The sequence below is a fragment of the Carassius gibelio genome, chromosome A24, assembly GCF_023724105.1.
Source record: "Carassius gibelio isolate Cgi1373 ecotype wild population from Czech Republic chromosome A24, carGib1.2-hapl.c, whole genome shotgun sequence".
NCBI classification, from domain to species: Eukaryota; Metazoa; Chordata; class Actinopteri; order Cypriniformes; family Cyprinidae; genus Carassius; species Carassius gibelio.
The window spans coordinates 7,432,732-7,449,417 of NC_068394.1; the positions used below are offsets into that span (position 1 = coordinate 7,432,732).

General features: G+C 33.9%; 2 protein-coding genes and 1 non-coding gene across 7 annotated transcripts in view; 1 reads left to right on the forward strand and 2 right to left on the reverse strand.

Moving 5' to 3' along the window:
- LOC127945890 (tripartite motif-containing protein 55) overlaps positions 1-5,687 on the reverse strand; it is an 8,064-nt gene extending 2,377 nt beyond the window's left edge. For 2 of the 5 annotated variants that reach the window (XM_052541991.1, XM_052541990.1), the window contains exons 1-7: positions 5,383-5,687; positions 4,894-5,063; positions 3,395-3,572; positions 2,412-2,507; positions 1,178-1,411; positions 655-677; positions 456-580 (exon numbers count right to left, since the gene is read on the reverse strand). In XM_052541991.1, coding sequence (XP_052397951.1) covers positions 456-580; positions 655-677; positions 1,178-1,411; positions 2,412-2,507; positions 3,395-3,572; positions 4,894-5,063; positions 5,383-5,502 — 946 coding nt within the window. In that variant the 5' untranslated portion in view covers positions 5,503-5,687. Of the gene's footprint in view, positions 1-385; positions 581-654; positions 678-1,177; positions 1,412-2,411; positions 2,508-3,394; positions 3,573-4,893; positions 5,064-5,382 lie in introns of all 5 variants that reach the window. The other 3 variants (XM_052541994.1, XM_052541993.1, XM_052541992.1) reach the window with 2 other exon arrangements.
- Positions 5,688-6,983: 1,296 nt separating this feature from the next.
- Positions 6,984-7,069, forward strand: trnay-gua (transfer RNA tyrosine (anticodon GUA)). The gene is given in 2 exon segments: positions 6,984-7,020; positions 7,034-7,069. It is a non-coding gene; the product is annotated as a tRNA-Tyr (tRNA).
- A 530-nt stretch (positions 7,070-7,599) lies between these two features.
- On the reverse strand, positions 7,600-15,853 carry LOC127946481 (dnaJ homolog subfamily C member 5-like). The gene is made up of 6 exons (XM_052543078.1): positions 15,505-15,853; positions 13,960-14,030; positions 13,244-13,366; positions 11,201-11,414; positions 9,679-9,853; positions 7,600-7,972 (listed from the first exon to the last, which is right to left on the reverse strand). The coding sequence occupies exons 3-6, from the start codon at positions 13,348-13,350 to the stop codon at positions 7,887-7,889; spliced, it is 582 nt and encodes a 193-aa protein (XP_052399038.1). The 5' UTR covers positions 13,351-13,366; positions 13,960-14,030; positions 15,505-15,853; the 3' UTR covers positions 7,600-7,886.
- Positions 15,854-16,686: the final 833 nt, after the last annotated feature.

Below are 16,686 nucleotides of genomic sequence, written 5' to 3' on the forward strand. Positions count from 1 at the left end.
TCAGCTGCCTGGATTCTCATTCTGATGGCACCCATTCACTGCAGAGGATCCTTAAGTGGGCAAGACATTTAATGTAAGATTTCTGCAAAACAATTAAGAAACAAACTCATCTATCTACTGGATGACATGAGGGTGAGTAAACTTTTAGCAAATGTAAATATTTAGGTGAACTATTCCTTTAACATATAAAATGGAAAAGTTCTGTTTTCTTGACCAAATATGAAGATACCATTAACCTCATACTGACAACATACAATACTGACAATTCCAACAATTTCTGGTGGATTTTAGAAAATTCACTTGCAAAGTGAACAATCTGAAAACATGCTTCTGAATAGCACATGACAACAAAACGTTATTTTCTTAATCAATTTAACCAGCTAACCTGATTTAAACCCACACATGTTGATAGTCCAAGTTGAATCAGGTTAATGAGCATTTCGGGTGAGCCGTACCTCTGGCGAAGTCGATATTTTGTAGGGCCCTGCCCTCTTTTTTGAAGCTCACAGAGTAATGATCCATGTTCTCATAGCCATGCTCCACTTTCTCCAGATGCGAGGTATTTGATGCTTCGGCAATTCTAGCAAACAATAAATCGATTTATGTGCTTGTTCAAAATATACATTAATGTTGCAGAAAGAATACAACACTTACATTTGCAAGAGGGATTTGGCATTCTGTATGGAGAAAAAGAGATTATTTATTTCACAACAAGATAACATAAATTATGTATAAAAATATACTGTATAATTTCTACAAGGTCCCACAACTTTTTATTATTTTATTAATTATCTAATTCATCCATTCATCCATTCATCCTGGATTTCCATGCCAGTCTTTTGAATTCATGGCTTTAAAAAATTACTATTAATAGTGTATGAATGCCTCCAATAAGACTCTCAACAGACAGACTAATATTTTCATTCTGGTTTGCAGGCATGTTTTTCTTAAAAAGCATTTGCAAAAAGAATTATCTAGATGATTCATTATTTTAGAGCAGAGCGAACTAATAGTATATTCACAAAAGGATTCTATTTCTCACTTCCAAGACTTTTCCAGGCTATTTTGTGAAATAAATACGATTTTTAAAATTTATTTATTAAACAAATAAATATATCAAAAGTTTTCAATTATTGTGCTCATACTGTTTCTATAATCTGTTGTAGGCATAAAGGACCTGTAAGAAAACAGCCATCTCAGGTTCTTCCATTGTCTGGATTCCTGTCTCCATGATTTTGGTCATGGACTCCAGATGATCTCCATACTTCCTCGTGATGCCATGGATGTAATTCAGCTTCTCTTCCTGTTCAGCGTTCACTTTCAGGTTCATCTGTGTCTTCCTGTCTTCCAGGATGGTGTACAAATGGTCAAACTTTTCACACACCTTGGATTTTTGTCGCCTGCCATTATCCTATAAATATATAACAAATGTAATTATAATATAGATTAAAATACATACATGATCATAACTGTACAGTATGCAATCGCACAAAAAATATTTGTATTATACACAATACTGTTCAAAAATTTGGGGTCAATTACAGTTTTTTTTTTTTTTTTAAAGAAATTCATATGTTAAATCAGCAAGGATGAATAAAACTGATCTGTAGTGACAATAAGGAAATGTACAATGTAACACAATTTCAAATAAATCTTTTCTTTTTAACTTTCTATTCTAATCAAAAAATCCTGAAATTATCAGTAATAAGAAGAAATGTTTCTTAAGTCGCAAATCAGCATATTCGAATGATTCTGAAGGATCATGTGAAAACTGGAGTAATGATGCTGATATTCAGCTTTGCCATCACAGGAATAAACTACATTTTAAAATCTTTGAAAACAGTTATTTTAAACCATAATAATCTTTCACAGTATTTCTATTTTTGCTATATTTTTGGTCAAATAAATGCAGCCTTGGTGAGCATGAGAGACTTCTTTTAAAAACATTTAAATTGTACCGATTACTAACTTTTGAGTGATATATAGCCCATAATCATAATTTCACTCAAGAATGACACGTTATAGGCAACTATTGGGTGATTGGAACACAACCGTTATGTTTGATGTAAACCATTAACTATGGACCACCAAATTTTAAGTAAATCAGTAGTTTGACAACCTGTTTCTTCCCTTCGACCGAATCCAACCCTCAACCTTGCTCACAATGACTTTCCATCACAAGAGCCATATGCTCAACAGAGACGGCTCATTTCTGCTTGCTTGTCAATCATGGAGCCTCTGTGAACGCAACTGTGAGGCCTGGAGAGAATCCAGTTTCCTGCCTGCCTAGCTCGTCGATGCCAGAGCGTGTGTATCTTTTGTCAGAGGAAGCCTTCTTACGTTCCTCATCAATAATCCTGCTCGTATGCCAGGCTTTGGGGAGGGAGAAGCCCCCACACAGGGTGACTAACCTCTATGGTTCTGCAGGTCTCCTCCAGCTGACTGATGATGCCTTGGATTCTGTCATTATTGCCCACCATCATTGCTATTCCATCCGAGAGCTCTGTCTGGAGATGAGGACGTGCGTAAGCATATTAACACACAACTGTAAATATATATGCTGCACAGACAAGCACATACACACTGACGCAAACTCTGGTGCAGCGTTGGTGGTAACACATTACAAGGAACGTGAGTTACGTAATCAGATTACTTTTTTCAAGTAACTAGTAAAGTAACGCATTACTTTTTAATTTACAAGAAAATATCTGAGTTACTTGTTCAAAAAAGTAACGCCAGTTACTATGTTATTCCATTTATTGACTGACAAGTCTCCTGGAAGCACAGTGGCATTGTATAAGAACATAATGTTACTGTAGTTCTAGACTAAAAGTGAACGTGGATTAATTCATCTCACTGGCAAAAAAACAAACATATTCAGTATTCATCAAAATGAACTAAAACAGTGAAATGCAAACTCAGAATAAGACCTGCAATAATGAAATGTTAAATCTCAATTTATTAATTAATGTCTTTGCTGCTAACCTCTAATGATCCAGTTCAACCTAATAAAAATGACTTTAGATAAACTAACAATTTTGCTTCATTGGTTTTTAGTGTTGAAGAGTGTTGAACCTTCTTCTCCTGCGTTCTACTGTACAGACGTTAAAGTACTTTTCCTTCAGTCTGGGGTTTATTCATTACACTTTTTAGTTTGAAAGGGCTTTTACATTTGCTATAAATATAACTTTTTATATTAAAAATAAACAATCAAGCCCTGCTCATATTTAAAAAGTAATGCAAAAGTAACGTAACACATAAGTAACTAAGTAACATATTTTTTTAGGGAGTAATGCAATATACTTTTAAAAGTAACTTTCCCCAACACTTCTGTAGTGTACTTATTAATACAAACATAAATATTACTATGCTTCAAAAGTGCAAGAGGTTTTACCTTTTGCGTCTGGTAAATACTGTTAAGAGGGGCCACTTCACAGTCTTTATGGGAGCCGAACACTTTACACATAGAACAAGTGGGAACGCCGCAGGTCAGGCAGTAAATGTTGATTTTCTCGTCCTCATGGACTTCACACACTGGCTGGTCAACCTTCCTCTCTGGAGAAGGTCTGCTGCTTTAGAGAATAATAGATCCATGAGTATCAATGTCTGACATCTGAGGTTAAGCAATATAATAAAACAAACTTTCGTTTTTGCCTAAGATGTGGGCAGGACTTCAAATTAATGCTTAATGAATTAACTATAGAGTGGGTTTGCTATGCGTGTCACTACACCTAAGAGACTCAACACTGACTGGTGGAACTAAAAATAAGTTTGCTGCCAGCTGACTGTCATCCTTAGCCTTCTGACCTGTCTGAGTCACAGGTCTTGGGAGCCACATAGACGCTAGGGAATCTGTCAGTTGCAGTGTAAAACACTGACTGATTTATAGAGTCTTAAAACATGAATCTCTCACTCAAAAGCTTTTTTGGAGTTTATAAAGCGAAACGCTTAAGTGGGATGCAAAGTGACAGGGCGGTGGAGAACTTAATCATTCAGCCTTGGGGAATTTCATTCTTGAGAGCATGTCTGCTTTGTTTTTTGTTTTTGTTTTTTTACTAAAAGGCTGAAGGATTATTACCTCTACAATAGAGGTAACTATGGAAGCCCATTTCCAACACACAAGGGAAAAAAAATCATGCTTTGGTTACTATAGTTACAATATGTACTTATTACATTATAATATAATTAGTCTTATTTTCATTTGTCATCTCAATTTTGACTTGTCATAATTATAAAATGTAATCTCTTAACTTTGAATTTGTATGTCATAATTTTGACTTTTTATCTCATAACTATGTGTCATACTTTCGACTTTTATGTTAATTTAGGCTTTTATATCAGAAAAAAAATTTCCATCACATTGGAAAAGGAATCATTTAGTGAATCATAATAATGATACCGAATGTTTGTTAAAAAGTCATGATTATGACATTTAATGCCTTTTTTTACTTTTTACGTCAAATTTCCACTTTGTATCTTTTAGTACTTTTTATGTCATATTTATGATTCACCAAAGCATCATTTCATATTAGTTTAGACATTCAACATGTTTTGAGTCTACAGAGCTCCAGACTACAAGAACAAAAATTAATAGGAAGTTATTGGCTCCTAAACAGAAGAATTTATAACCAATAATATTAAATTAGAATACCATGTATTAATTCTTTACACTTTTTAGAATATGTAAGTAGAAACTAAACATAAAGATTTAAATCTCAGAAACCCTTTTACTCACAGTCTGGAGCCCTGGGCTCTATATTTGTACATTTCTCTTCAACATTTTCATCTGTTTATCCAGAAATCATCTGTTCGAGACTTTTGATGTAGGGATTTTGTTAAAAAATGTGGACATCCTGTTAGAGCTTCCTGAGGTGTTTGTTACCCAGCTCTAACCTGATGTTCTCCTGTTTGTACATGTCAATGATGTTTTCCACCAGAAGGTTTCTCTGCAGACCGTAGACCCCATGGCGGTCCAACACAACTTCATGCCTGCAGGATGGACACCTGAAACGGCCACCTGATGCCCCTGTGCCTCCTCTGGTGGGAAGGTATGGATTTGAGGACTGTATATAGGAAGAGCAAATTAATAAAGCTTTTAATTTTTAAGAGACTACTGATTGTTTAGTTACATATATTAATATATTTTAGCCTTCTTGAGTAAGTCACTTCTCAAATAGACTGCGTTTAAACAAAAAAGGCGAATGAGGTGAAGCAACACTCTGATAACCAACTACAGTAAAATAAAACGTAATACATAAAACAATTAACATTTACAAATATTCTAAAAACCTCCACACCACTATAAAAATATTTATTTGTTTTCTAAAACGGGGTATATGTAAATATGTTTGTTGACAAAGAAAAAAAATATTGAAACTGTACCTGGAAAATGTCATTGGCACATTTCCGGCAAAGATTGTGTTGACACGGAAGAATCACAACCGGTTTCGTGAACATTTCCAGACAAATGGGACAAATAAGCTGCTTCTCCAGGCTGTCCATCCTGATTTGACGAGCTACGGCTTCAATGAAGTTGAGAATGAGACCGCGTGTGATTGAGAAAATTAAACTGTCCCAGTTCTTGTACACGGGGTGAAATCAGGCCCTCTCCATTGCTCAAACGTCTGTCTGTACCCTCTATAATGAGGCTTGGCATGTCCCCACGACATGGCCCACTATCAGCGAGGCTGTTTTTAGAAAGCCACACGTCAGAGGTTGTCATGTTTACTTGCCCATATATGAAAATACAGTTAACTCAACGTGTATCTCTTCAACGCAATAAACACAGGAAAGTAAAAAATTAAGAAAATACGTTAATTTCTCATATAATACACATTAATAGATACATTTGTTGATATAACATGTGGGAAAGACGTTGTGGAACAATTCTGGATTATTCATCTGGATTATATGTACATATAATAAATATCACTTTTAGTATAGCAATTAGTCAAACTTGTGTTGTTCTCGGTCAAAAGTGGCCAGGCACCTGAATTTTTTTTTTTTTTTTGTGAAATCAATGTCATATATAATAGAGACGATGCCTTAAAATCCAATTTTTGAAGCCAGATTAGTGGATTAGTGCCATCTGGTGGGCGTAAAAAAAAAAGAAAACAAATCTGCAATTCCCTGGTTTAGCCACTAGATTTCTACAGTTGCGCTCAAACTAATTCATACCCTTAGTAGCCTAAATATGATCAAAGAAGGCTGTGAAAATAAGTCTGCGTTATTTATTAATTTGATCTTTCATTTAGAAATGTAAACAAATTCGAACCTTTAACTGAATTAAAAGAAAAAACTGGCGGGGGGAATCAAATAATATATTTCTGATGTGCTGCAAAAGATTTTTGAACTTCACAAATTTAGGAAATGGCAAGATGACGTGTATCTGTATCATCCTAATGCACCCTGAAGAGTTTGAGTGGCCAAAGTCTCTACAAGTGTCACAGCTAACGTAGAGAACTGCAGAGATTAACGTTAGTTGAGTAGATCGCCACATATTGTTCAGGAGGGATTTAAGAAAAAGTATATAACGTTAATTGTCTTTACTGTCTATAACAATTGTCTGTATTTTTGTGTATTCCCCATTCATTTCCAACGATCATTTTTGACCGCGAACAACACAAGTGTGACTATTTTTTTACGACAATTGGACATTTTTCGATTCAAGACCACTATTGTTTTGTAGTGTCTTGCATAAGAGTCACCGAGATTTTCTTACCATTTCGATGAAGTAACGTTAACGGTTTGTAAAATTTAAAAACACTTGTTTTCCCGGTCTAAATGACCGACCGGCACCAGAGGGTTCGTGACGAAACAACAACAACGACATTTCCTGGTCTAATTTTACAGAAATCTACACGTTAATAAATTACTTGTTCTTTTTCTTCTTCTTGTAAAATGTAATCACTGTTATTATATTGAGTTACTTAATTTTTGCCATGTGAGTTTTTGTTTCAAGATCGAAAATCTGTACATGTGTTCCTTCGATAGCTCAGTTGGTAGAGCGGAGGACTGTAGAGGAAGCGCTGTAATCCTTAGGTCGCTGGTTCGAATCCGGCTCGAAGGAAACCGTTTTTTGTTTTTCAATTTACACTCAGTGGAGTACAAAACCCGAAGCGTTCATTCGTCTGCAAACTAAGGAACATTGAAAGCAGAACAAATGGCTCTGTGTAAAATCACATTACAGTGCTTAAAGATTGTTTTGAATCTTAATCTAAATTCATACATAGTACTGTCACAGGGCAAATAAAATGTGTTATTTGAAACCAGTTAAATGTATGGAAATATCTGAATTTATATTTTGATAACCTGTAAGATATGCATTCAAACATTAGTCCTAAATTAGGATTTATGTATTTGATATGAATATAACATTTCACAAGACTCACTTTTAACATAGACAAATGAATAAACATGATGTGTTGCTTATTTGTCAAACATAAACGGTAAAGGTAAGATTTCAGCAATAGTACTTAAAAAAAAATTAAATACTGAATAGACAGGATTACATATTTATAATCAATGAAACCAATGCATTTATTTTAATCTCATACATTTAACTAATTTAAGTTAATTGAATATCCAACAGCCATATTTTAACCACGTTCATACTTTTTAACTGAATAACTGTAATTGTTTTCACATTAAGTGTATTAGTTTGTTAAAAAGGTTTAATCCAAGTGGATGAAAATCACTTTTAATTCCACATGAAGCATAAGAATGATATAATATCAGTTATTTACAGACAGCATGGCTAAAACAAAGCTTAAGACATTGAGTATTTTTTTAGATTTCTCAGTCCTGACATAAAAATTATATTGTAAAAGACAACAATATATTCCAACAGAATTTTTTACTTAATATCTATCATGACTCTCTTGCTTTTAAGTGTATGTTCTGTGTCCATCACCAATGAGCTGGGTCTTCTCACTAGCATTGGTTGGCTGCAGCACAATCGGAGTGTCGCCATCTGGAAAACCAAAAGCACAGGTAAAAGAGGTCACGTATGATCAATATGGAATAAACTAGAGGTTACACCGTCTAATGCATGCCATTTCACACTCCTAATTGAACTTCCTGCTGAAATGAAAAGTGTTTTGTATGCTCCAAGGACGTCCCAGCAATCTGCCGTCAGCCTGCCCCTGCTGGCTGCACTTGTCTGACCTCATTGAGCTGGCTCAGTATCACTGGTTTGAAGGGCACTGTCCACTGGCTTACCTAATGCTCAGAGAGTTTATTGAGCTGTTTTCGGATTTGAAGACCACAGGGCTGGATTTCTAGACACTTCTTCAACAGCATATGAAGTTTATAAAACATTATTCTTTATTTAACTCATTTTCCCCTTTGCGCTACATTAATAGGAATGATATGAAACAGACAATATATATATATATATATATATATATATATATATATATATATATATATATATATATATATATATATATATATATAATATTACTTTATATGAAGGTAACGCTAAAAGATTAGTTTTTAAACATTTTAGAGACTACTTCAGCAAGATATGGTGTCAATGAGACATCGTTTTATTTTATAAATTTATTTTTGTGTGCTACACTAATATAAATGCTATGAAGCAGACAATAAAATACACTGTATAAATACATTTTCAGGATAAAAAAATGAATGTAGCTGTGAAAGTATTGTATAATATGACGAATAACATGATTTTAAATGGTAAACTAATATATAGTTAATATTAATAGAGTGAGCAGGATATGAAGTGTGCATTATTTGTTTTTGCGCTTCACTAATATAGAGGTTATGAAACAGACAATAAAATACACTGTATATAAATAACCTAAATAACCCTATAACATGGTTTTGAATTTTTTCTACACTAATATAAATGGTATAAAACAGGTGCCAACTTGCATTCGTTTATTAGTATAAAGAAAGCGTGATCGTGTGTGCTTCGTGTTCTTAGCATGTTTAGGTGAACGCAAGTTAACTCAAATGTCAAGCGCAAGTCAATTTTGATTTGTCCACAGTGTGTTTTTATAATATCAACGTAGCCAGAATCTAATATAAGACAAAACACAGTTTTTCGCATGCTGCCTTTCAAATGCAGGGAAAGAAAACATTGTTGATTTTTGTTGTGAGAATGCTATAAAAACTAGTATGCAAACACACTTTGAGAAATGACTCCGACTGTAATTATCACTTTTGTGAGGGACTGCAGCACAAAACCTCCTACAGCTCACTGGCAGAACAACAGCGTATTATATCCAAACATCTGGCTCCAGAAGTATCAACTATTTATTTTAGCAAGCACGGTGAGTTATTACATTAGCCGAACCTTCTTAAACGCTCTTTTCTCAACTGATAAGCCATGATCGGCTACATCAAAGCTTGTTGTTCTAAGTACTAAATACATTTTTTAATTAGAAAATTATCATATTATTTTGAAATTTTATTTGAGAACTATTCCGTTGCATGATATGTAATATTTAAGCCTTTATAAAGTCTTTCCGCCTTCCAAAGAAGAAACTATTTTGAAGATTACCAGCAGTAACATTTAGAAGATGCTGGGATGCGTTCCTTTTCATCCATTTGTTCTGCTGGCGTTGGCGTTTGTTTGGCATGTTCTGTGCTCATATGTCATTTTAAAACGGAGTGTAACCACCTTAAGAACACATCAGCATGTCCTTTTACCTCTTTCATTGTCCGTCCGGATCTGCTCCTCCAAGTCTTCGGGAGACACGTAGCACTCTGGGTCTTCTTCTCCAGGTGTGTGCGGTTTGCATTTCCCACAACAGCAGTTGAAACAGCAGCACAGACAACAACAGAAATAACAACCTGTCAGCAAGCCACAGATGGCAAACAGACCCTATAAATGAGAAAGGTCAAAATCAGACGGGCACACAATGTCAGGGTTTAGTTAAGTTAGATAAAAATGCATTCAAAATTTCAACATCACATAGGCGTTATGACATAATATTACAGTTATATAACTAATTTGGAAATATTAAGTTTACACTAGTGCTTTCAAACGATTAATCGTGATTAATCGCATCCAAAATAACGGGTTTTGTTTACATAAGTGTGTATACTGTGTATATTTATTATGTATATATAAATACAAACACATGCATGTATATATTTAAGAAAAATATGCTATGATTTTAAATTAAATATATTTTATATTAAAATATATAAAATATATATCATATAAAATATAAGAATAAAAATATATACATGTAAATGTATAATAATGTATAAAAAGTGTATTTATATATACATAATAAATATATATAGTACACACATATATATAATGTAACAAACTATGTTACAAAATAAGTAATTGGATGCGATTAATCACTTGACAGCACTAGTTAATACATAATAATATAATTTATTGCAGTTGCAAAAACAATATTAGCAAAAGCAATATTTAACCAATTTGCTAATACATGAAGTATTGCTCAGTAAACACTTACATTAATACACTAGAACATAGATAATATAATGTAAATACAAAATATAGCTATTAAGTGAGTAGATGCATTTGTATAAATTAGGATATTCCTCTATTGATTAGTTCATTTTGCATTATTCTGTTATTTAGCTTTCACTGTTAACATTACAATCTTCTTTCTTATTCTGTCCATACAAAAGTGTTTTTATACACATTGTTTGGTAACACTTTACAATAAGGTCTCTTTAGTTAACGTCAGTTAATGCATGAACTAATAATGAGTAATACTTTTGATGTAGTATTTAATATTCCTCGTTAACGTTACTTAATGAAAATACAATTGTTCATTGTTAGTTAGCTAAGGTCCATTAAACATAATGAACAGATACAACTGTTTCAATGAATAACGTGTTAGTGATTTTTAAAACTAAGATTAATAAATGCTTTTAAAGTAGATGTAGTTAACTAATGGAACCTTACTGTAAAGTGCTAGCTATGTTTTTGTTATAATTATAATGAAGTATATAAAATCTAAAATGCAAGAATAAAAAGTGGGAAAAGAAATATCATTATTAGCTGTAAAAATATTAATATGACCAATATATATATATTTTTTATGTTAGACTGACATATAATACAATTAATATTATTTAATGTGTAGGTTACACCAACAAGAGTAGATTCCAAGGGTTAGTTCAGGCAAAAATTGTTCCTTAAAGTGCTCATTTGTAATGTTAAAAAAAGAGGATGATAGCACACCTTTGCCCACCAGCTGGAGAGCATGAAGTACGTGTTCACATTCTCCTCCCCAAACTGCTGCGACACATACAGACCCAGGGAGCCGTACTTGTCATAAATGTTCCTCTTAGTGATGTCAGACAGCACCGCATGAGCATTGTTGAGCTCTTTAAATTTGTCAGTGGCATCAGGGTTCTCGGGGTTCTTGTCAGGATGATATTTCAAAGCGAGCTTCCTGGAAAAAAAACCAAACAGGGGAAGACATTTAAAAATAAAAATTATCCTTCAAAAATTGACTGCAAAAAGCTTTCCTGACCTGAGGATCAAATAGAAGTCCTAGGAATTAAAATGTAAAGAACAGAAGTTTTGCTGAAAGACCTGAAGATCAATGTAAATGTCAGGACGTATATTTAAATTCACCTTAGAAATACAGAATCGTTTTTTTTTTGTTTTTTTTTTGATTCCCTTAAAAAAAATGACATAAAACAACCATTAGCTTAAAAAAGGAAACCGAAATACGTTTGGACTCGTACACAGTAAGAGGAGACTCATTAACATGTGCCTGTTTAAAACACTGTCTGTCTGTCTTATGTGCACGCTGCTTGACCTGTCTATGTGTCGCAAGACCGCGGACCCCATTAGTGCCTCCAAAAGCTCCTCTGCACATGAGGGGTGACGAAGAGAGGAACGTCACCAAGTCTGACATTTTCCCCATTAGAACCAGCAGTGCATCGCAAATGTCTCTGTCTCTGACTCAGTTCTGAATGAATGCCAGCGTGTCCAAACTCCACGCAAACACTTTTCAAAAGTCTCAGCAGCAATAAGGGAGAGTTTGACATTTTTATAATGCTGTGAGATGTAACATCCATAAGTTCAAAATGGTTGCGGATGATCAGATATCAAACTATAAATATGTATAGTATTTCTAAAAGGTGGAGAAGTATAAATCTATTAATACCAAAAAAAGCCAAGAATTTAAATCTTAAAATCATTACATGAAACTTAGTCTCTATATTTAAAAACTAAAATATTGCCGGACCAAAAACACAAAATGTAATCTATCATTTATAATGCTCCGAGCACGCTCGCTTGTTAATTTTTGATTAAGCCAGTGGCGTCTGCAAGAGTTGTGATGATTATGTATTCATTAACAGCAAACAAGTGCTGTTAAAATGCTAACCATTTAAATGCCTCCTTGAACAACATGTAAATTAGAACAATTACTCTATAATTGTTGGAACATCAGTATGGTGTTAGAAATGAACTTGTCTAATGAAGCTCTCCGACGTGTCGCCTTCATGTTTTAGCATACAAGATACAGAAACAGCACAGGTTGGGCATAAATTGCAGTCTTGGAAAACTGTAAAAAAAAAAAAAAAAAAAAAAATTATATATATATATATATATATATATACAGTATATATATATATATATATATATATATATATATATATATATATATATATATATATATTTATGCTACATACAGAAGCAAAAGTTGCACATAAATCAGCCACAGAAAAAAAAAAGTATTTTCATACGTTTATATTCTCCTATATGCATGACAAAAAAAAATGATGCTATGAAGATTTTTTTCCTCTAGGTTTTCCAGGTTGCCCTGCTCCGCTGCAGCATAGCGTTTAGCTATACCAACTGACATGTGAAATCGACTAGTTATGATTCAACGTCAAGATATTACCACCAAAGGCAAGGTTGGCAGGTTTCCATGATGCTATGTAAATTATAGTACAGAATCATTCATGCACACGTCTTGCACCCCTCAACATGCTCTCCTATCTAAGATTCCTTCTTCATTCCTGATCCCAGTAAAATAAGGGATGCCATCTGTTCAGCATAATGAATATTTTAGTCTTATGGAAGTCATATTATATTCATGCAGCTCCACTGCAACTGAAGGCTGAGATTATAGAGGAATGAGTCGTAGTTTGGCACTTTCTCCATCCTTTGCTCCCTTGTTCACCCCAAGCAGTATCCCAACTTCTTACCTAGTAACCCGGACCAGTAAATGCCTTGGGACACATAGGTGTGTGAATCACATCTTACCTGTAGGACCTCTTGATGTCATCATGGGTGCAGTTCTTGTCAAGGCCAAGAACCTGGTACAGAGCCTCTCCTGATGTGGACAGGGCCCGTTGCCTTTGATCAGCCATGATCTTAAACCATTACCTTAACATCAAAGGAACAAAGAATGAAAACTGTAAATCAATTGTACAAGACAGTAGGTCATGTACAGCTGTCTTTGATAGTGAACAAGATATAACCCAGCTATTAATTCTTGATTTCAAAACGTTATAACAAAATAAAAATAAAAATTCAGGGGTGTTAGTTTGTGGTTATTAAAAATAAAACCTAAAAATACCCATTATGTAACATACTGAGTTGATTATCTTTAGGTCATCACAAAAAAATAAAATAAAATAACAACAACAAAAAAAAACACCACATTCTGGGAAAGTTAGCTTTTAGTTCAAACGAAACAATAAACCATCACCAGAACATGTTTTGTTCTCCAAAATAGAAAAATAACAAGAGTTTGACATGGATACTCTGATAACCTCAAACCCCTGAATAATTCCATCTTTTGTAACGAGCCTTCATAGAATATTAACTAGTTCTAAAAATTATACAGCCTTCGTTTCTCTATTGAGCTTTACAATGGCTGACTGCATAAGTAAGGAGCAAAAAAAAAAAAAAAAAATGGGAGGAATCACTAGTGCAATTCTGCTCCATACCCTACAGAAGATGATTCGTTTTCTTACCTGTTAACAGACTCCAAACTTCAGTCCTTCTCCAGGGCAGGTACACAGCTTAATGGAGTCAGATTCCTTCTCTGAAGGGAAGTAGATTACCGATGAGATGAATTATACATGGAACTAGTCATGAGCTCAGGTAACTTCAGGCCAGTTTATCATGGTTATCAGCCAGGTTTATTAGCTTTTAGTGGCTGTTGCTGGAGCAGAGTGTGGAAGCTTTTGATGGGAGATGTTTGGTGGGAGAAGGATAATGAACCCATGTTATTTACAATAAGTGACTTCTAAACCTGAACGACGAGGACTGGAGAGGATAAAAGGTTAGGTTGCATGTCTATACAACTTTATCAATGTCGTGAACGTGTATGGACGCCCTTGAGCCGATGTATTTTCTCGCTGATGCACGATCGCCATCTTGTGGTGTCCTTCTGCAATTGCTGGTTTCAAAACTATTGCGTGACAAAAGTAGTGACGGCCAAATGCATATTCAATTCAACTACTTTGTGCGAAAACTGCAAAAAATAATAGTCTTATAATTAGTAAGGTCTTAATCTTTTTTTTTTTTTTTTGAATGAATGAATGAAGAGCGTGACATCCACATTAACCCACGTCACAGTAAGTGCGCATGCCCTGTTGTCAATAAATAGAAAATACACCAATACACCAATGTATTTCATTATGTTAAAATTAACGATGTTATTCGTATTTTGCTACTGTATATTGCAAGTAAATAAAGATTTATTTATTTATTTAAAAACATTTGTGAACAAACTGAAGAGTTTGTTTACTAAAAACAAGATTGTATCACATTCTTTATATTCATTATCACAATCCTTTATTAATGCTTTACTACATTTTATGTGAACACTAGTCAATGCATTAAACTAGAATGCTACATATATACACATTTATATTACTAAATGCATTGTTATTAAAAACTAGTTTTTTAAAGGCCTATTTAGTTCTATTGATTCACTTTTTATTCATTTGATGCATGGTGTCCACTGGACATATATGTAACTCCCTCAAAATAAAATATATTGACCAAAAAAAAAAGAAAATTATCATGCTACAGTATGGAATTATATTATATTTTATATATATATATATATATATATATATATATATATATATATATATATATATATATATATATATATATACTTTGTGATTTAATAACAAAAAAAAAACAAAAAAAAAAACAGCCCTCATCCTGTATCGCCACAAGATGGCAACTGAGCACACATTTTATTCTACCAGAGATTAACGGAAAAAAACTTTTGTAGCTAATTGTTGTATAGATAGTGTTTTTATTCTACAGTCTTTTTAGATACCATTTTTAAAATGACACTTAAATGCAAATGCAAATGCAAAAAAAAAAAATCACATTTCTAACATATGTACATATTCCTTATATATATATATATATATATATATATATATATATATATATATATATATATATATATATTTATTTATTTATTTATTTATATAATTCTTTTTTTTTTTTTTTTACAAAACCACATGCAGCAGTTAAAACAACAGGGAAGTTACCAATAGGCCAACTGACGTCAACCAGCAGTATCAATTATGCCTGCGCTCCACTTGTTTATGATTTCCTGATGACTCCTGCATAGCACAGGGTCACAATGCAAGTGGATACATGGAGTCTCAAGGGGAATTAGCAGGTGTGCTGCTCGCCACCCCTCATCATTGTCTCCTCAGGAGGCTGTTCCTGCAAAGCTCGTCTGCCAGGGGAACGGCATTTGTGGCAAACTAAGCCTCAGAAACAAACCATTAATGAAATGATTGCCCCTCAGTCAGGAAATGTGAGACTCCCAAATGAGCAGCACATGGGGCCAGGACAGGAAGCGGTCCTTGACACTGATTAAGCGGCACTGTAAAAGTAAATGAATGAACAGATCCGTTAATAACTACACAGGAAGATATAGGCATAATGCCAGATGTCTTATCTTGTTAAGTGTGTTGTGTTTGCTTTATCTGTTTAGTTCCAGTGTTTAAGTAAAACGTACTGTATAAGTCACACTGCAACCAGTAATAATATATCAATAGTCAAGATTTTGTATAATATTTCTAAGAAGTTCTGGTGTACACTGTGGTAAAGCACTCTAGTAAATACTCTAGTAATTGTGATTTGGCAGTGTATATTCAGGATGCCTAGGAACGGATTAGGACTGCATGGTGTGGGGTTTGCTTGTGCAGAATTGAATTGTGAGCGGTGGGGAGGGGGTGGGACGGAGCAATTATACTCACTACTGGCATATGGCCTCTGTTGCCATGGCACTGTTCACTATTGTCCCCTGGTCTCCAGCAACTCGAGTTAAAATATTTGCTAACATTGCAAAGCTTTACGACCTAAATTGACGAATTGAAATGACCCAAAGCGTGGGTTGAACTTGCACTGAGTGGGTTTGAACTTGATTATTTTGCTTCTAGGTAAATGTCTGCTTATGTGGTTGCAAAAGAAAGGATAATGCTAAGAAAATGGCATACACTTTTAAAAATAAAGGTTCCAAAATGGGTTTTTGCAGGGATGCCATAGATGAATTTTGGTTCCTCAATAAACCTTTCAGTGAACAGTTCTTAAAATAACCCTTCTTAGTTTGAATAACATTTTAAAAACCTGAAGAATATTTTCTAATACAAATAAAGGTTCTTTATTGGGATTGATGGATCCATGAAAAACCTTTAACATTGCGCAAAAGGTTCTTTATA